The 16002-nt window shown below is 37.7% G+C and overlaps 1 protein-coding gene across 3 annotated transcripts in view; it reads left to right on the top strand.

The window, feature by feature from the left end:
* LOC131070673 (glycosylinositol phosphorylceramide mannosyl transferase 1) overlaps nt 1–16002 on the top strand; it is a 120075-nt gene that overhangs the window by 24617 nt on the left and 79456 nt on the right. For 2 of the 3 annotated variants that reach the window (XM_059213961.1, XM_058006264.2), the window contains exon 2: nt 2537–2939. In XM_059213961.1, the coding sequence (XP_059069944.1) occupies nt 2537–2939 (403 nt within the window). Of the gene's footprint in view, nt 1–371; nt 518–2536; nt 2940–16002 lie in introns of those variants that run through there. The other variant, XM_059213962.1, reaches the window with a different exon arrangement.

The raw sequence follows: 16002 nt of genomic DNA on the forward strand, positions 1-16002 counted from the left end.
TTAGGTGGATTTAATGAAGATTAGTTATTAACCGTTTATTACAGAGCCACTACTTGGAACAATAACCCAAATGCTGATCTTGGAGAGTAATTGGAGTCCTTGACAAAAATATTTAGTAGAGACTTATCATTAGATAGTTTAGGGGCAGTTACCTTGGAAATTCAAGTAAGAATTGAATGATTTCTGCCTGGGAAATGCAATGCATTAAATAATTGTATTCATTTGCAAATGTACCATCTAGAAAACTTACTATGTGTTTGAATCTTGTGAATCTCTTTACACCTAGTTAGCCAACTTTGTTAGGGATTGTAATGTTTTTTAGAGACTTAGCTTTGTACTTGATTTTGAAATCAATCTAGTTTTCTTTAATTTTTTATCTCTTTCAAATCTAAGTTTTGAGAAATTTGAGTTATTCAGTTGCTGAAGATTAGTATGAGCACATTTCTGTGAGCAACTTGTGGAGCTTAATTGGATATCTGATGCATTGTCGTCTTGATGGATGGTACATGGCCTTACTGTGAGTAGCTTGTCTTTGATTGTCTATGCATGTAGATGGTGACTTTCTTGTGCATGCATGCTGTTCTAGCTTGTTTATTTCCTTTGGAGCTAGCATCATTTGAGGTAATGGTAGAGTTTAAACTGACTTTTCTTAGATGTTTTTTCTAACTGCCTATACAGTAGCTTAGTAACCAGTAATTGAATTAGATCAATTGGACTTAGTTCCATTTCTCTTGTTACCCTTATCTTTTGCTACTTTTTTGAAATTGATTAGATTAGGTTAGCATAGGATTAGATTAGGTATGTTGTAATTTTTGAGCTTTTACAATTTGAAGGAAAACCTTGCTTAATCAGTTTCTTTCTTGATAAATCTGGTATATTCTGTTTTCGTAATTGATTCAGGAATATGAAGTTTTAAGGTTATAAATGCAATATTGATAGTTTTGGAGTCACCAATATTAATGGCCCCTTATAGCTGACAGATATTCTCAATTTCTCTTTGAAAACCTTGTTTCAGTTTGCCTAGACCAGGTAATCGAAGCTTTGGGGAATCCATCCCTTAGTTCCTTTCAAGAGAAGTGTGTAATCTACATGCTTAAGATTAGTGTGCATAAAGAACAGCTTACCATGTATATTTTTTGTAACAGCAAGAAGGAAAAATAAAAATAAATAAAAACTTAACTTTTGTAGTCTTTAACATCCTTTTTGTTGTCTATCTTTAAGTTCTTAACTTTTGTCCTCTTTGGTAATTTTGAAATGGTCTATCGTAAACATAATCAACAAGCTTCATCCTTGTTCATGGAATTCTGCAGTCTTTACTAAACCTTTCTTTATCAAAGAAAATAAGACCCTTTGAGTTGCCTTCCACCCCTAAAATTCTCTAGTCATTGATTAAAGTGGCTATGCATTCATTCTATAGGAAGAGCTTTTCCTTGGATAGGTTGTTTGTAGTCTTATCCAGGTCCATATAGAAAATGAACTCAGTTTTACTGCATTTCTATATGTTAGTTCTCTACCTCCAGGTGCACTGGGAATACCTTTTGCAGCCTCAATTAATTTTACTTCAAGGGTTCATTTTTGAGGTGGTCTCTAAATTGTGTTGAAGTTGTCAGCCTTATTGCTTGTAATCCCTTTATCTGGAAAACTCAAAATCTGATCTATTCAAATGGGTTATCAGTTTCTTAAAAGCAGAAAAAGAGGGCTGACATTTGATTTGAACCCAGTTGGCAGAACATTGAATAGGTGGCAACTGTATTATCACATTTGTTGGAATCTGCTAGGTAGCCGCCCACATCTACTGAATGGTTAGTTTTCACTAATAACTGAACTAGGATTTCATACCTGGTTATACTCTTTTGATTTTTTGATTTCTGGTATGGAAGATTTGGAGTAGTCTGCAAATCCAATTGCGAGGAGGTGAATTTGAAGAGAAAGGCATTGGCTTATTGCACTTAAGATAATTGCAAGCCACTGTGTTTAACTTAATGCCCAAAATACATGGCAGTGGATTGGTTTTGGATCATACTGCTACTATCAATGCAATAACTCACTTTCTCATGAAGTAAAGGATGCATTATTCTATGGGATCAAAAATTCATTACATGTGGATAACTTTTAAAAGCATTATCCTCTGCAAAATCGATTGTGGTGGTTACCTTCCTTCTTTTTTCCAGTCAATAATATAGTGAAATTTCAGATGCTTAGACTACTGTGGAAATTTCTGTGATAAATGAGTTTGAACAACCCTCCTAAAAAATTGGTATATTCAGGTATAAAGCCTCAACTGGATAGCCTTTTCAGCTTTTTGGAACAACATTTTTATTTAGATGAGAAATTATTTAGCATTTTTTCGTGTATTGAGGTCCACTCGATTGCTTTTACATGTTTTACAGTCTTAATTTTAGAGACCATAAGGTCATCACTAGTATCACCTTATCTATGATGGCTTTGAGCAGCATTTAATCAGTTCATTGACATTCTATTAAACCATTTACTGATTATTGAACAATTATCAGAAACTTATTTTACTCTTGCTCACCTACAGACTACGGTACACAGTGTTGATTAATACATGGAGGCGAAATTCTCTTCTAAAGCAAGCTGTGGCACATTATGCATCTTGTAGCAGCATTGATGCAATACATGTTGTATGGAGTGAGGATGATCTACCATCAGCGACTCTTCAGTCACATCTCCGGAAGGCTGTATATTCAAAATCTTCAAGTAATTATAAACCTGAATTCAGGTTTGACCTCAATGAGGATGACAATCTTAACAACAGATTCAAACCAATAGAGGGCTTAAGAAATGATGCAATTTTTTCTGTTGATGACGATGTTCTAATTCCATGTCGCACCCTAGAGTTTGCATTCAGCGTGTGGCAAAGTGCTCCAGAGAGTATGGTGGGGTTTGTACCACGCATGCACTGGGTTGATGCCAAGGTATTTAATTCCCTTTATTGCAATTCCAGATTTTGACGATTCCTTTTTTAGAACATCATTACTTTCCATAAACAGTCGACTCTAAGCTGATTTTCATTTTGACTTCATTATTATATAAAGCCTTGTAATAATGTGTGTAATCTTCTCTTGTTTAACATACTATCTTATTTCTTTCGAGTGTCGTATCTATTTTTTAAAATTCTCTGATGTCTTAAAGATTTGTAGCCTTTTCTGTTCCTTGTTTTTCTTTGTGCTGTATTTAGTTTCTTTTATGGTAGGCATGCAGGGTTAGATAGAAGCAGAAATACAGAATTGACTTGGAAGGCACCACATAACTATTATAAAATTACAAATAATTGGAGCCATTTTTAATATGCAGTGTAAGTAAAGCTAACAGAGCAAACTGAAGAGAACAGTGAATTGGCAAATCTGTGAGGTGTGCTAAAAATCAGTTACTACAGGTGTTGAGGATGCATCAAAATAGAAGTGTAGGAAACTCCATCGTAGTTGTAACAGGCACTCCCCATCAGGCTACCTAATAGGCCATAAAATTACGAGCTTGTTGCCTCTTTATATAAAGTCCATTGTGGGACTGTAGTGCAGCTACCAGTCAGCTTATAAAAGATGAGCATATACAATTCCATGTAAGCTTCAGTTGAGAATACAGAGGACAAGCCATTAAGAATATAAGCCTGAAATTCAGAAGGGTTAGACAAGCAAGAGATCCACATCAAACATCTCCACCAATGAAACACCGGAGGAATACCAGTTCAGAACAAAAAATTGATAACTAAATGTTGATTATTCACAGGTATTGCACAGTAGTTACTCAATGATTATCCACATTAATGCCTTCCTCCAATCGAAGGAATATAAATCCGATCAAGGCAGATGAAGGGACATGACCCCAATCGGGGTAACTTGTCAAACAAAGTGAGTGCGATTGAGATAACAAAGTAACAAACCCAATAGTCAACCATCAACACTCATTTGTTAAGGAGAATAATACTAACTAAAATATTAGTTAAGGAAGTGAATATTAACCAATATATTCACACGTAGGAACAAACACACAGATTAGTAATTAAAAAATCGCATATATATAAGATAGCGATATCTCTTGCTGCTACAATAACATCAACACTCCCTGTTAGCTAGGGAGATATCTTTCCAAATATCCATGTCATGGAGTCTCTCAACATGACACTCACAATGGCTACACCCATTTGTGGAAGAAGGTTCATCACGGAGTCACTCAACGTGATATTGTCATGGAGTCACTCAACATGACCTCCACCATGGCTACTCCCATGTGTGAAAAGAATATGTGCACAAGTGCCCATCACAGAGTCACTCAACGTGATGTCGTCATCTCATCATGACATTCACCATGGCTACTCCCAGAGGGTGAATAAACACAAGTGCTAAGTCATGGAGTCTCTCAACATGACATCCACCATGGCTACTCCCAGAGGGTGGAACAAGGGCTTTCACCTCAAACTTCTCTCTCACAGAGAAGAATGCATTAACAAGGGCTTGCACCTCAAACTTCTCTCTCACAGAGAAGAATGCATTAACAAGGGCTTGCACCTCAAACTTCTCTCTCACAGAGAAGAATGCATTAACATAAATCCTCATGATGATGAGGCTCCCACCAAAGCTTCAAGTTTTTTCATCAACATTTTGACCTCCTTGTTCAAGGTTGCCTCTGTTGGTTTGTCAGACTCCTTCTGAATCTCCAAGTACTTGCATCAACCTCCTCGTCCAAGGTTGCCTCTGTTGGTTTGTGAGACTCCCTTTGAATCTCCAAGTACTTGCATCAACCTTCTGACCTCCTCATCCAAGGTTGCCTCTGGCACAACCTCCATCTCCAACTTTGACTCTTTCAGCGGTTCGGAGGGTTGCACTTCAGCAAGGCCTTGTTTATATAGGTTTTCTTATTTACTCCAAGCAATCTGCAATCTTTGGTTGGTGCATGTTCCTTGTCTATGCTTCCACATTCTGGCATACATATCAACAAGGGCACTGCCCTCTGTGACCTTAGTCGGCCTCTGCAGCTAGAGTGGAGCCAACTCACGGAGTGGTGTTGATTAACTGGAGCACTACACGACCCAAAACACATTCAGCTCCCTCCAAAACAAATCAACCCAAAACAAAAAGTGCTACTCGACCCAAAGAATTCAACCACCCACTGCTCTGCTTGGGCGACTAGAAGTCGGTCACAAACTACCAGCGTGGGTACACCTCTTGCAAATAGAGGCAGGGTGCGCCAATGGTGATGGTGAGTCCGCAGGCAGATGGCGGGTCGCTTGGGTGTCCTGCCTCACACAACACGGGCTGTGCTTGGGCGTCCACTAACTGGTTGTCGTCGTCCACTCACGGGTTGTGTTTGGGTGTCCACTCATTGGTTGTCCCAGCCAATTGGAAGACCAAGGCTTCTAATGATGTTATCTTGTCGGGCTGCCCTCCATACGTCATCTAGCATGATGAGAGACTTTGTTCCTTGTAAACCAGCATGAATCAGCTCCGTCGCTCGCTCTTTTGTTACACCCGTAACTTTGTTTGAGTCTCTGAAAAACATGCTGGAGAAGAAAAGTCTTCCCTGCGCCACCCATGCCCACCATGACAATGACCGAATAGTTGAATCATCTATCAAGGAGATGAGATGTGGAAGCTCTCAATCGCTACAGGGTGTGAATAGCTGGGCAGGAGACTATGTCCTTTCCACGCTAATCTCCCCGCTGCATTGCTTGATTGGCAGTTCGGAGTGAACTAAATCATGGAAGAGCTTGAGCTGCTCTCCATCTTTCGTAATGGATCTGATTCGTTCCTTCACTTCTTGAATTATTTTCCCCATTCTATAGCAGAAAATTAATTCATCAAGATCGCAAACACAAGAATGGGTGACACTGATAGTGTAAAGAGGACGAACAACATATTCTTCCATAATGTCCTCTGCATCCCAGGCAATGTCCCGAACATTGTGCAACCATTCTTTGACGTCCTCATCTTGTGTAGACAGTGAGTCAGCATACTTGAGGTCACCACTTAGAGTTCTGAGATTCTTCTTTAACCAGTCAAAGTCCCGGGTGAAGTTGTAAACCAACCCAACCTCTTCAGCTACTTTTTGGACTATCATCTTAGTAACTTTGCCAATAACACCTTGTGCAATTGCTCCTGCCATTTTAGTCTGTTAGTACTAATACCGAGATCTCTCAAATTCGCATAGACGTCTGACTACAACAGATCGAAGTTGCTCAAGAAAAGAAGTTTGTGTTCCACTGTGAGGAAATCACAAATCACCTCAAGGGCTATTCACACTGCGAACCACCTCACGAGCCTTGATCTGGAGTGACATCGCATCAACACCTCTAAACAGACTTAAGCATTCTTTTAGTAATGCGATTTCATCTGGTTGGACGTGCTATACCAGCGGCCCACGAAGTCTAAAGAAATGCATAGATGAAAAGAATCAGGCCTCGACCAATAAAACGACCTTAACAATGCAAGAACCCGAATGTAGAATCCGAGTCGCTAAAATCCACCACGATCTTTAAAACAAACAAATCTCCGCTGGCTCTCAAAAACAATTTATGCCAGGGTTTTGCTAACAAGCCTTTGCTCTCTCTACAGGAATATTCACGACAATCCAATGTCTCCACAACAAATACCTTTGAACAACTATTGATATTAATGGGAGATGACTATAGGAACATGAGATGACTGGGTATCACGATCAGTGATATCACAAAGAACACGAGCTCAACAATCATTATCGCAAATGTCTCTGGCCTTCACTGCATAGTTGACTGGAGAAAATAGCTCCACACAAGGAGCAACCCCTACTGGAAAAGGCCGACCAGAAGGAAATGTCGGTCTTTGAATAGCTCCAAGGCCGAAAAAAACCTCGAACAACAAGATCTCAAACAAATACACAAATCTCTAAATCTGCTTCAAATCGCACAACCTTAGGATTAGCAATTTTTCATGCGGTTAATTTTGAAGATTGGTGAAATAACAAAATGAGAATTATTCTCACAAATTCCTTAGCTCTGATACCATGTTGAGAGGGGGAATAATTTGGAAATGAGAAGTGCAGATCTGATTATGAGAGGTTGTGTCCCTTTCAAAGGGCAGAAATAATGAAGAGTTGCACTCTTTCAAAGGGTGCTAATGGTGAAAGGGTGTGTCTCTTGCCAAAGGGTATACATGATGAAGAGGTGTGACCTCTCCCTCACATTGAGAGATATAAAGGAAAAGAATCAAAAGCATCTAGTAAGATCACCATTGATCAGATTAGATCAGAATTGTTATCAAGTTACAGGCAGTAACATTTGTGTTCTTGGTGGTATGCATGGGGATGTGCTTAATAAGTATGCTTAATATATGAAGCCCAATAATGTTATTATGCAGAATTAATAGTAATGCTAATATGGACTGCAATATGTATGACAGTCATACTTAATTTCATATATATATTCATAATACATAAGAAGTATATATACTTATAGTCTAAATCATGTTATTCCTTTCCGTATTTAAGAAGATGAGATTGAGATGTTCCAAAGAGGGGCAGTCTAAATCCAAGCAATAGGTTAAGTCCCAAGATAGGGTGGGGATCAGCGACCCATAAGCCTTGAGGGTATAGACCCAAGATAGGTAAGGGCTTGGATCTGTAAACTTTGAGGGAACCTATTGTAGTTGGTCTCTAAGCACTTTGGTAACATATGTAAACCCTTCTCCCTTAAAACTGAAGTAGTAGCAAGGTTTGATATCTATATTAAGAACTATGAATAATGAAATTAATCAGCTAATGAGGAAAATAGACAAGCACTTGTTAATAACTTATTGAAGAAAATCTATCAATTTTAGTATATTTAAATAGATTAGGTAGGGGACATTACAGAACAAACCAGACTTAAAGTCATTTGAGGATATTTGGATGTCCCGTATATATACATGTTCCTAAAGAAAAGAGGACAAAACTAGAACCATCCGGAAAAAGAGGTATCTTCATTGGCTATAGTGAAAATACTAAAGGATATCGCATTTACATTCCAAGGAAAAAATCTATTGAGATAAGTAGAGATGTAAAGTTTGAAGAAAACACTACACTCAAAGAACCCGAGGATGATAACATTACTTAAGAAGAAGAAGATCACATAACTGAGATTGAGAGGGAGAATATCATAGAAAATTCCGAACCTTCAGACATTGAGAGGGAGGACATCATAAGAGCTTCTGAACCTCTTGTTGATGAAAATATTGAAACACTCAATAACAAGAAAAGACCTCTATGGGCAAGGAAAATGATTGAAGAGAATAATGTAAAACCAAATGAAATTTCCAAAGAAAATAAGAGAACAAGAACTCTAAAATGTTATGCTGCACTTCTAACCGAACTCACAAATTCTGAACCAACAAATGTTAGAGAAGCTTTATCAAAACAGGCTTGGAAAGATGCTATGGTTGAAGAATATCAATCTATACTAAAGAATGATGTTTGGGATATAGTGCCTAGACCAAAAGACAAATCAGTTGTCTCATCCAAGTGGTTATTCAAGATCAAATATGCATCTAATTGCAGCATTGAAAAACATAAAGCTCGCTTTGTGGCCAGGGGATTCTCTTAGAAAGCAGGAATTGATTATGAAGAGACATTTGCCCCAGTTGCCCGGCATACGTCAGTAAGAACAATCATTGCAATTGCAGCATCCAAAGGATGGAAAATTCACCAAATGGACGTAAAGACTGCCTTCCTAAATGGTTCAATTGAAGAAGTATATATAGAACAACTAGAAGGATTCACCATACGTGATAAAAATTGCTATGTTTGTAAACTAAAGAAAGCTCTCTATGGGCTAAAACAAGCACCTAGGGCCTGGTATGCAAGGATAGACAACTATCTCTCCAAACTAGGTTACTCCAAGAACCTAGCAGATTCCAACATCTACTTCAAGGCTTCAAATGGCAATATGATTATATTGGTCCTTTATGTGGACGATCTTTTGATAACAGGAGAGGATAATCTCATTGTGAAATGTAAGCAAGATCTGGCAGCAGAATTCGATATGAAGGATCTAGGGCTTCTACATTATTTTCTGGGATTAGAAGTATGGCAGAAGAAAAACTATATCTTCCTAAATCAAGGAAAGTACACCACAAATATTCTAACTAGATTTGGGATGATGGAGTGTAAGCCATTAGCTACACCAATGGAAACTAATTTACACAAGCTAAAAATTGAGGCAGAAGATTCAGAACCTACAGATCCCACACTCTACAGACAAATCGTCGGTTCACTCATGTATTTGGTAAATACTCGTCCTGATATCTGCTATGCTACAAATGTATTAAGTCACTTCATGTGTGAACCTAAGAAGATACATCTAATGGCTGCTAAACACATTCTAAGATATTTACGAGGCACAATCGGACTTGGCTTAAAGTATGAAAATGTTGAGATTCAACTTGAAGGATATTCTGATTCTGATTGGGCCGGAAGTACCACTGACCGTAAAAGTACTACAGGGTGTTGCTTCAGTCTTGGTTCTGCTATGATATCTTGGTTCAACAGAAAACAGTCAACAGTTGCACAAAGCTCCACTGAAGCAGAATATATGGCAGCCTCCATGGGAGCTCGTGAAGCGGTATGGCTAAGAAAGTTATTATTTCGATTATTTGGAAAAACTCTGAATTCAACCATAATTCACTGTGATAATCAGAGTTGTGTCAAGCTCTCAGTAAATCTAGTTTTTCACAATCGATCCAAACATATTGAGATCCCTTATCACTACATAAGAGATATGGTAGATCGAAATGTCATAAAACTAGTGTACATCAATACTGAAGAACAAAATGCTGATATCTTCACCAAGCCACTTGCAAGATTGAAGATAGAATACTTCAGAAGTAAACTTGGTATGACTAGATTATAATTGAGATTATTAGGATGAAATTCCTACCATGTGTAATTTGTTCATGAATAAATAAATAAAATGTATATTGCAATATTCTAACTATGTTCAAGAAGATGACGATCTTCTTATGTTTAAGGTTACTATTTCAAGGTGACGATCTTGACAATAGTTGACCAAGTGTTAAGATTGACTACATTAAGTTGTTGTCCCGGACTGTGCTGGATATCTTGATCCTAAAGTATGTGATCATCTCATGATTGACTTCTTAAGTGATTGTCTCGGACTGAGCCAGATATCATGATATTGAGTTTATGACAAGACTATATTAAATGCTGTCCCGAATTGTGTCGGAAGTCGTGACAGAATATGCTCCCAAGAAAATTACTTAGATCCACTCCTGCTAAGAGGGAGTGTTAAGATATAGCCCTCGTGAATCTAACTGATGGTAAATCGGTTATTTTATATATATCATGCCCATGTGATTCTCGATCGCATTATATTAACGGAGCATGCAGTTCGGAAATTAAACATAAACAAACTAATTGTTATGAATGGTTGCCTCCGTAGGGGCATGTCCATACGTGGCAACTGCCACGTATGGACATGTCCCTACGTAGGCAACCGTTCCTCTTGTATTTAAAAACCGGATTCAATGATGGAGACGATCAATAACTTACGGCAATCAGTCTTCCAGAATCGCTGTCATTATTCTTCGATCCATATTTCACAATAGCTCCTATGCTCAATTCAAGTTTTTGAACAACTTTTAAGTCAAACTGTGATGTTGTAGCACTATGATTGATTTCTAACACCATACGTTTTGTTATGCCCCCCAACATGGGCTAATTGTTTAAGTTTCTATTTATTAGCAAAATACATCTACTATATACGTTTTTATAAAGTTGACATCATCAATTTTAAGGTTTGAATTCAATTCAACACACTAAAGATGTAATCAGTTTTCAACTCATTGATCCCCAATTGTTCATTACTTAGACAATACGACTTCCAAGTCTTTTCAAAATTTATATGAAGTGGAGAATATGATCGATACTTTTGCCTATCCTTAATTCAATATGAAATTTCTTTCTAAGATTCAAAGTTATGTTCTATCAAATTAAAGTTCTAGATAATTTCTCACTATCTGAAGGAAAAACACTCCGTATCTTTGTTTTTATCATGTTCAAGAGACCAATCAATTACAACCTTATACTTTTCTAATAATCATGAAATTAAAGTATGTTGCTGTAATGTTGGAAAATAGGGTTCACAAGTTTATGCATGCAAACTAGGAATTAAACCTATCTCCAATGATTACTCTTAGAAGGAGAATGGATCCACTTAGTTCAATCCCAAATTTGATTGAAAACTAAGATACCGGGTTCTTCTGTTTTAGCCTGGGTCCTGATACAAGTACTGCTTGGGTACGGGTACGATTTAGGTATGGCTTGGGTTCTTCCTGGGTGCTTGGGTTCTCTGTGTGTGAAGGACCCACAAAGAACCCAGGGACCCAGGAAGAACCCAGGGCTGTACCCAAGCATAGTTTCATAAATTAAAAACTCAGTTTCACTCTCACAACTTTGTGACATTATTTTTTATCAGAATATGCCAACAAGCAAGCAATTAAATATCGTTTCAGTTGCATTTGTGAGCTATACATATGAACATGGGGTTAGTAAACTTTATATCAGCATTACTGAGATTGATTTGAGTTGATTTACATTAGGCACAAGTAGCAGCTGTTTGCTTATGTTTTGTGAAATCACTTTCCCTGTGTTGTTAATGATTTGGCATTTTGTCAAATGTTTGAAAAATGAAATTGAACCAACTTCTGCACTTGACATAGCTAGTGGTAGTGGCAATCCAATTGATTGTGGTTCAAATGAAATTGAACCAAATGTTGATATTGACCTTGATGCTTTTGATGAAGAACATGAATATTAAAATCGATTATAATTTGAATTTTCATTGTGTAATGACATTTTGAGACTTTGCAAGTTATGAATGAGGTATCAAAATATTTTATCTTTTAATATGTATTGATATTTATAGGCAATAATGGATCTATGACTCACTCTTCTTATAGTTATACATTGTATAAATATGTATGTATGTATTTATGAGCATACCTGTACCCAAGGAACTTTTCTTTTTGTCGTACCCACGAATCCGTACCCGTACTCGTACATGTACCTGAATTGGTAACTTAGATTGAAAAGGATTGAACACGAGGTGAATTCAATACTCCTTGAACTGATTTGAATATGAATTTTGTAAAGAATGTTAATTGAATGCAAGATCTAGGGCTAAAGATGTGAAATTGACAAGAATCAACATATACAGACAATCTCAAATTAGATGTGCAGACACAATGGACAGATGTGGAAATAGGAAGCATAGAGAAACTTGTGTCTGAAATCTTGACTCGGAGTCGGACAATGTCACTTGGAGCGACCTTGTCCAAGGGCTTAGATGCGGACAACAAATGTGTTTTTGGAATTAGGATGATGTTTTTAGTGTTTCCCTAAAGTTTCACCGAAAAAGTGTTAGACAATGTCACTTGGGGGGACCTTGTCCTCCAAAGTCTGCCTCTGCAAAAGCTGAATTTGTATATCTCTTTCTTCTCTTTTTGAATTTGTATATCTTTGTCTTCTCTTTTTGAATTTGTAATTTTTGTCTCTTGAATCTACCACCTGCACATAGTAGAAGGAAAATGGTGTTGTTGATAGGGGTTTGCCTAGGTCAAACCTTGGGTTTCGAATTAATCCTATAATTGAATTGAAATTGAAATGGAAAACATGCCTTGAAAAGGTCAGAGGCTAGATCTAGAATTGAAATGCTGAAATTGGAATGTTATACCTTCATGAGTCTCCTTTGTGTTTAATTCTTCATAAAGATGTTGTTAAGGATTTAGGAATGTCTTCATAATATCTTGATCATGGATGCCATCTTGAATGTTTGAAATCTAAATACTTGACTTCTCCTTTACTGCCTTGATAATGCTTGATTACTTTTTGACTTGAATTTGCATGATTAGAATTGAATTCGAACTTGAGAGATCATGTGGAGAGATGTAAGATGGATGTCTCAAATGAGGGGGTGAGGTTTGCTTTTACATCTTACCTCATGAAACGTGTTTGAATTTATGAAGCAGGTTAACACGGGAAGGGAATTCCTGCCCACATTTTTTGACTGTTGAATGGCCCATAATTGGGTCCCTTTTGTTAATTTTAACACTTTCAGATTGACATAACTTAGAAATTTAGATTTAGATTGTTTAACTGAAAGAAAATGACAACATAGAAATAAACAAATTAATAGCAAGACACAGTTACCCTGGGAAAACCTCCTAGGAGGAAAAACCCAGCCAGAAAAGATCCTTAGATCTTATCATGGATTATAGTTATGTAATCATTACAACACTTATCTCATGTATTTGCAGGTTCAGATGTTGTTGTCACAAGAGGTATGAGGTGACAGCCTTCAACAATCACTTGCTGTCATATGAAGGATAGATGCTGCTGCTCCAGTACCCTAGATTTTAGGCCTCCAAGGAATTCGCTGTGTATGACCTAGATAGCAGTCCTTTATGCAGTTCGCTTGGTATACATAAATGGTAGTCCTTGCTGTGCGTGTGTGAATAGCAGATCTCCAATCAGTTCGCTGTGCATTTACTGAATTTGCCAACATCTCAAATTGGATTTCGCACCTCCTAATGATAGATGAAGGTTGCTGTAGCTGCAGGTGACTGAAGTTCACACTTAGGCAAATTTTGCATAAGATGAAGGAGCTTGATTAACTTGATTGTCTAACAAATGAATCTCGATCTCTTATTTATATGGAGCGACTTCCTTAACTAGGTCGGCCTTTAAATAATTAAACTTTTAATTATTTCCTTTTATCTGTCTTGTTAATAGGGTCGGCCCTATTGGATAGTGCGCTGAGGTTTATTTGCTATAGCGTGGGGAATAGGGCCACGTAGGAGGGAAGAGGGGCCAGACCTTATTTGGGTGGATTCCAATGTTGCCCAAGGCAATATGAATCCGCCCTTCCCTAATTAATATCAACACTCCCTCTTAATTAGGGAGGAGGAGAACATAACTATAATCTTCCATCTTGCATACACAAGCAAGGATGGAATTACATAATACAATCTTCTAGCTTGCACACAAGCATAGACTGGATCCACCTTACATTGCCCCCAGAGGGTGGAGAGGATCTTTTCGACCATCTTACTTTGCCCGTAGAGGATGGTCAATCAATTACACTAATACCATCTTACATTGCCCGCAGAGGATGGTTTAACAATTACACTTCTCCCTGAGAAGTTTTTACAATACCATCTTACATTGCCCGCAGAGGATGGTTAATAATTACACTTCTCCCTGAGAAGTTTACAATACCACCTTACATTGCCCGCAGAGGGTGGTTAACATTACAATACCATCTTACATTGCCCGCAGAGGATGGTTAATAATTATACTTCTCCCTGAGAAGTTTACAATACCACCTTACATTGCCCGTAGAGGGTGGTTTGATACAACACAAAGTATCACTGAGATTGAGACTCCCTCTCAATTAGGGTTTCATTTTCCACAATACCAAGTCTATCCCTGAAGTACACAAACTTCACTTTGGATAGAGGCTTGGTAAGAATATCTGCAACCTGCTCATCAGTGCTGACATACTTCAGTTGAATAGCACCTCTTTGCACCATATCTCGAATGAAATGATAATAGGTTTCCACATGTTTTGACCTGTCATGAAATACTGGATTGATAGACATTTTAATACAACTTTGATTATCACAGTGAATAACTGTAGGATTCCATGGCTGACCAAACAGCCCAGCAAGAAGCTTACGAAGCCACACTGCTTCTCTGGAAGCTACACTTGCTGCTATATACTCAACTTCAGTAGTACTCAATGCCACTGAGGATTGTTTTCTGCAAGCCCAAGAGATCACTGCAGAACCCAAGCTAAAACAAATACCGGAGGTGCTTTTCCTGTCTTTGACGCTTCCAGCCCAGTCTGCATCAGAATAACCTTCCAAGGTTATTGGAGTGTTAAGTGGATACTTCAGCCCAAAACCAACTGTGCCTCGTAAGTATCTTAGGATATGCTTGGTTGCAACAAGATGAACATGTTTGGGCAAGCTCATGAACTAGCTGAGAGCATTCACAACAAAACATATATCTGGTCTAGTGTTAACTAGATACATCAGTGAACCAATCAACTGCCGGTACTCGGATGGATCTGCAAATTCAGAGTTAGCTGCAGAAACACTTAACTTCTTTAAGTTAGATTCCATAGGAGTAGACATGGGTTTACAATCCATCATTCTAAATCTTTTCAAGATGTCAATAGTATACTTTCCTTGACTTAGAAAAATTTCGTTAGATCTTTGCCATACTTCTAGACCTAAGAAATAATGCATTAGACCTAAATCTTTCATTTCAAATGCTGAAGCTAGTTCTTTCTTGCATCTAATAATAAGTTCATCTTTACCAGTAAGAAATAAGTCATCCACATAAAGAACTAGAATTAGCATTTCATCATTGGCTACCTTAAAGTATATGTTAGAGTCAGCATCATTTTTACAAAACCCTAGACTTAGCAAGTATTTATCAATTCTTTCATACCAAGCACAAGGAGCTTGTTTAAGACCATATAGAGCTTTCTTTAACCTGCACACATGGGTTAATCTATCCTGAATCTCATAACCCTCAGGTTGCTCAATATAGACTTCTTCCTCAATGACACCATTTAGGAAGGCAGTCTTAACATCCATCTGATGTAGTTTCCAACCCCTAGCAGCAGCAATGGCTATTATAGTTCTAATAGAGGTATATCTAGCAACAGGAGCAAATGTTTCTTCATAGTCTATGCCTTCCTTTTGAGAAAAGCCACGAGCTACAAATCTAGCCTTATATTTTTCAATACTACCATCAGCATTATGTTTAATTTTAAATAACCATTTAGAGGAAACAACAGATTTACCTTTGGGTCTGGGCACAATGTTCCACACATCATTCTTGATAATTGACTGATATTCTTTATCCATAGCAAGCTTCTAGGCATGATGAGTCAAGGCTTCTTCAACATTGCAAGGTTCAGTTTCAATGAGATTGCACATCAAATCA

The sequence above is a fragment of the Cryptomeria japonica genome, chromosome 11 (genome assembly GCF_030272615.1).
Source record: "Cryptomeria japonica chromosome 11, Sugi_1.0, whole genome shotgun sequence".
In the NCBI taxonomy this organism is placed as follows: Eukaryota; Viridiplantae; Streptophyta; class Pinopsida; order Cupressales; family Cupressaceae; genus Cryptomeria; species Cryptomeria japonica.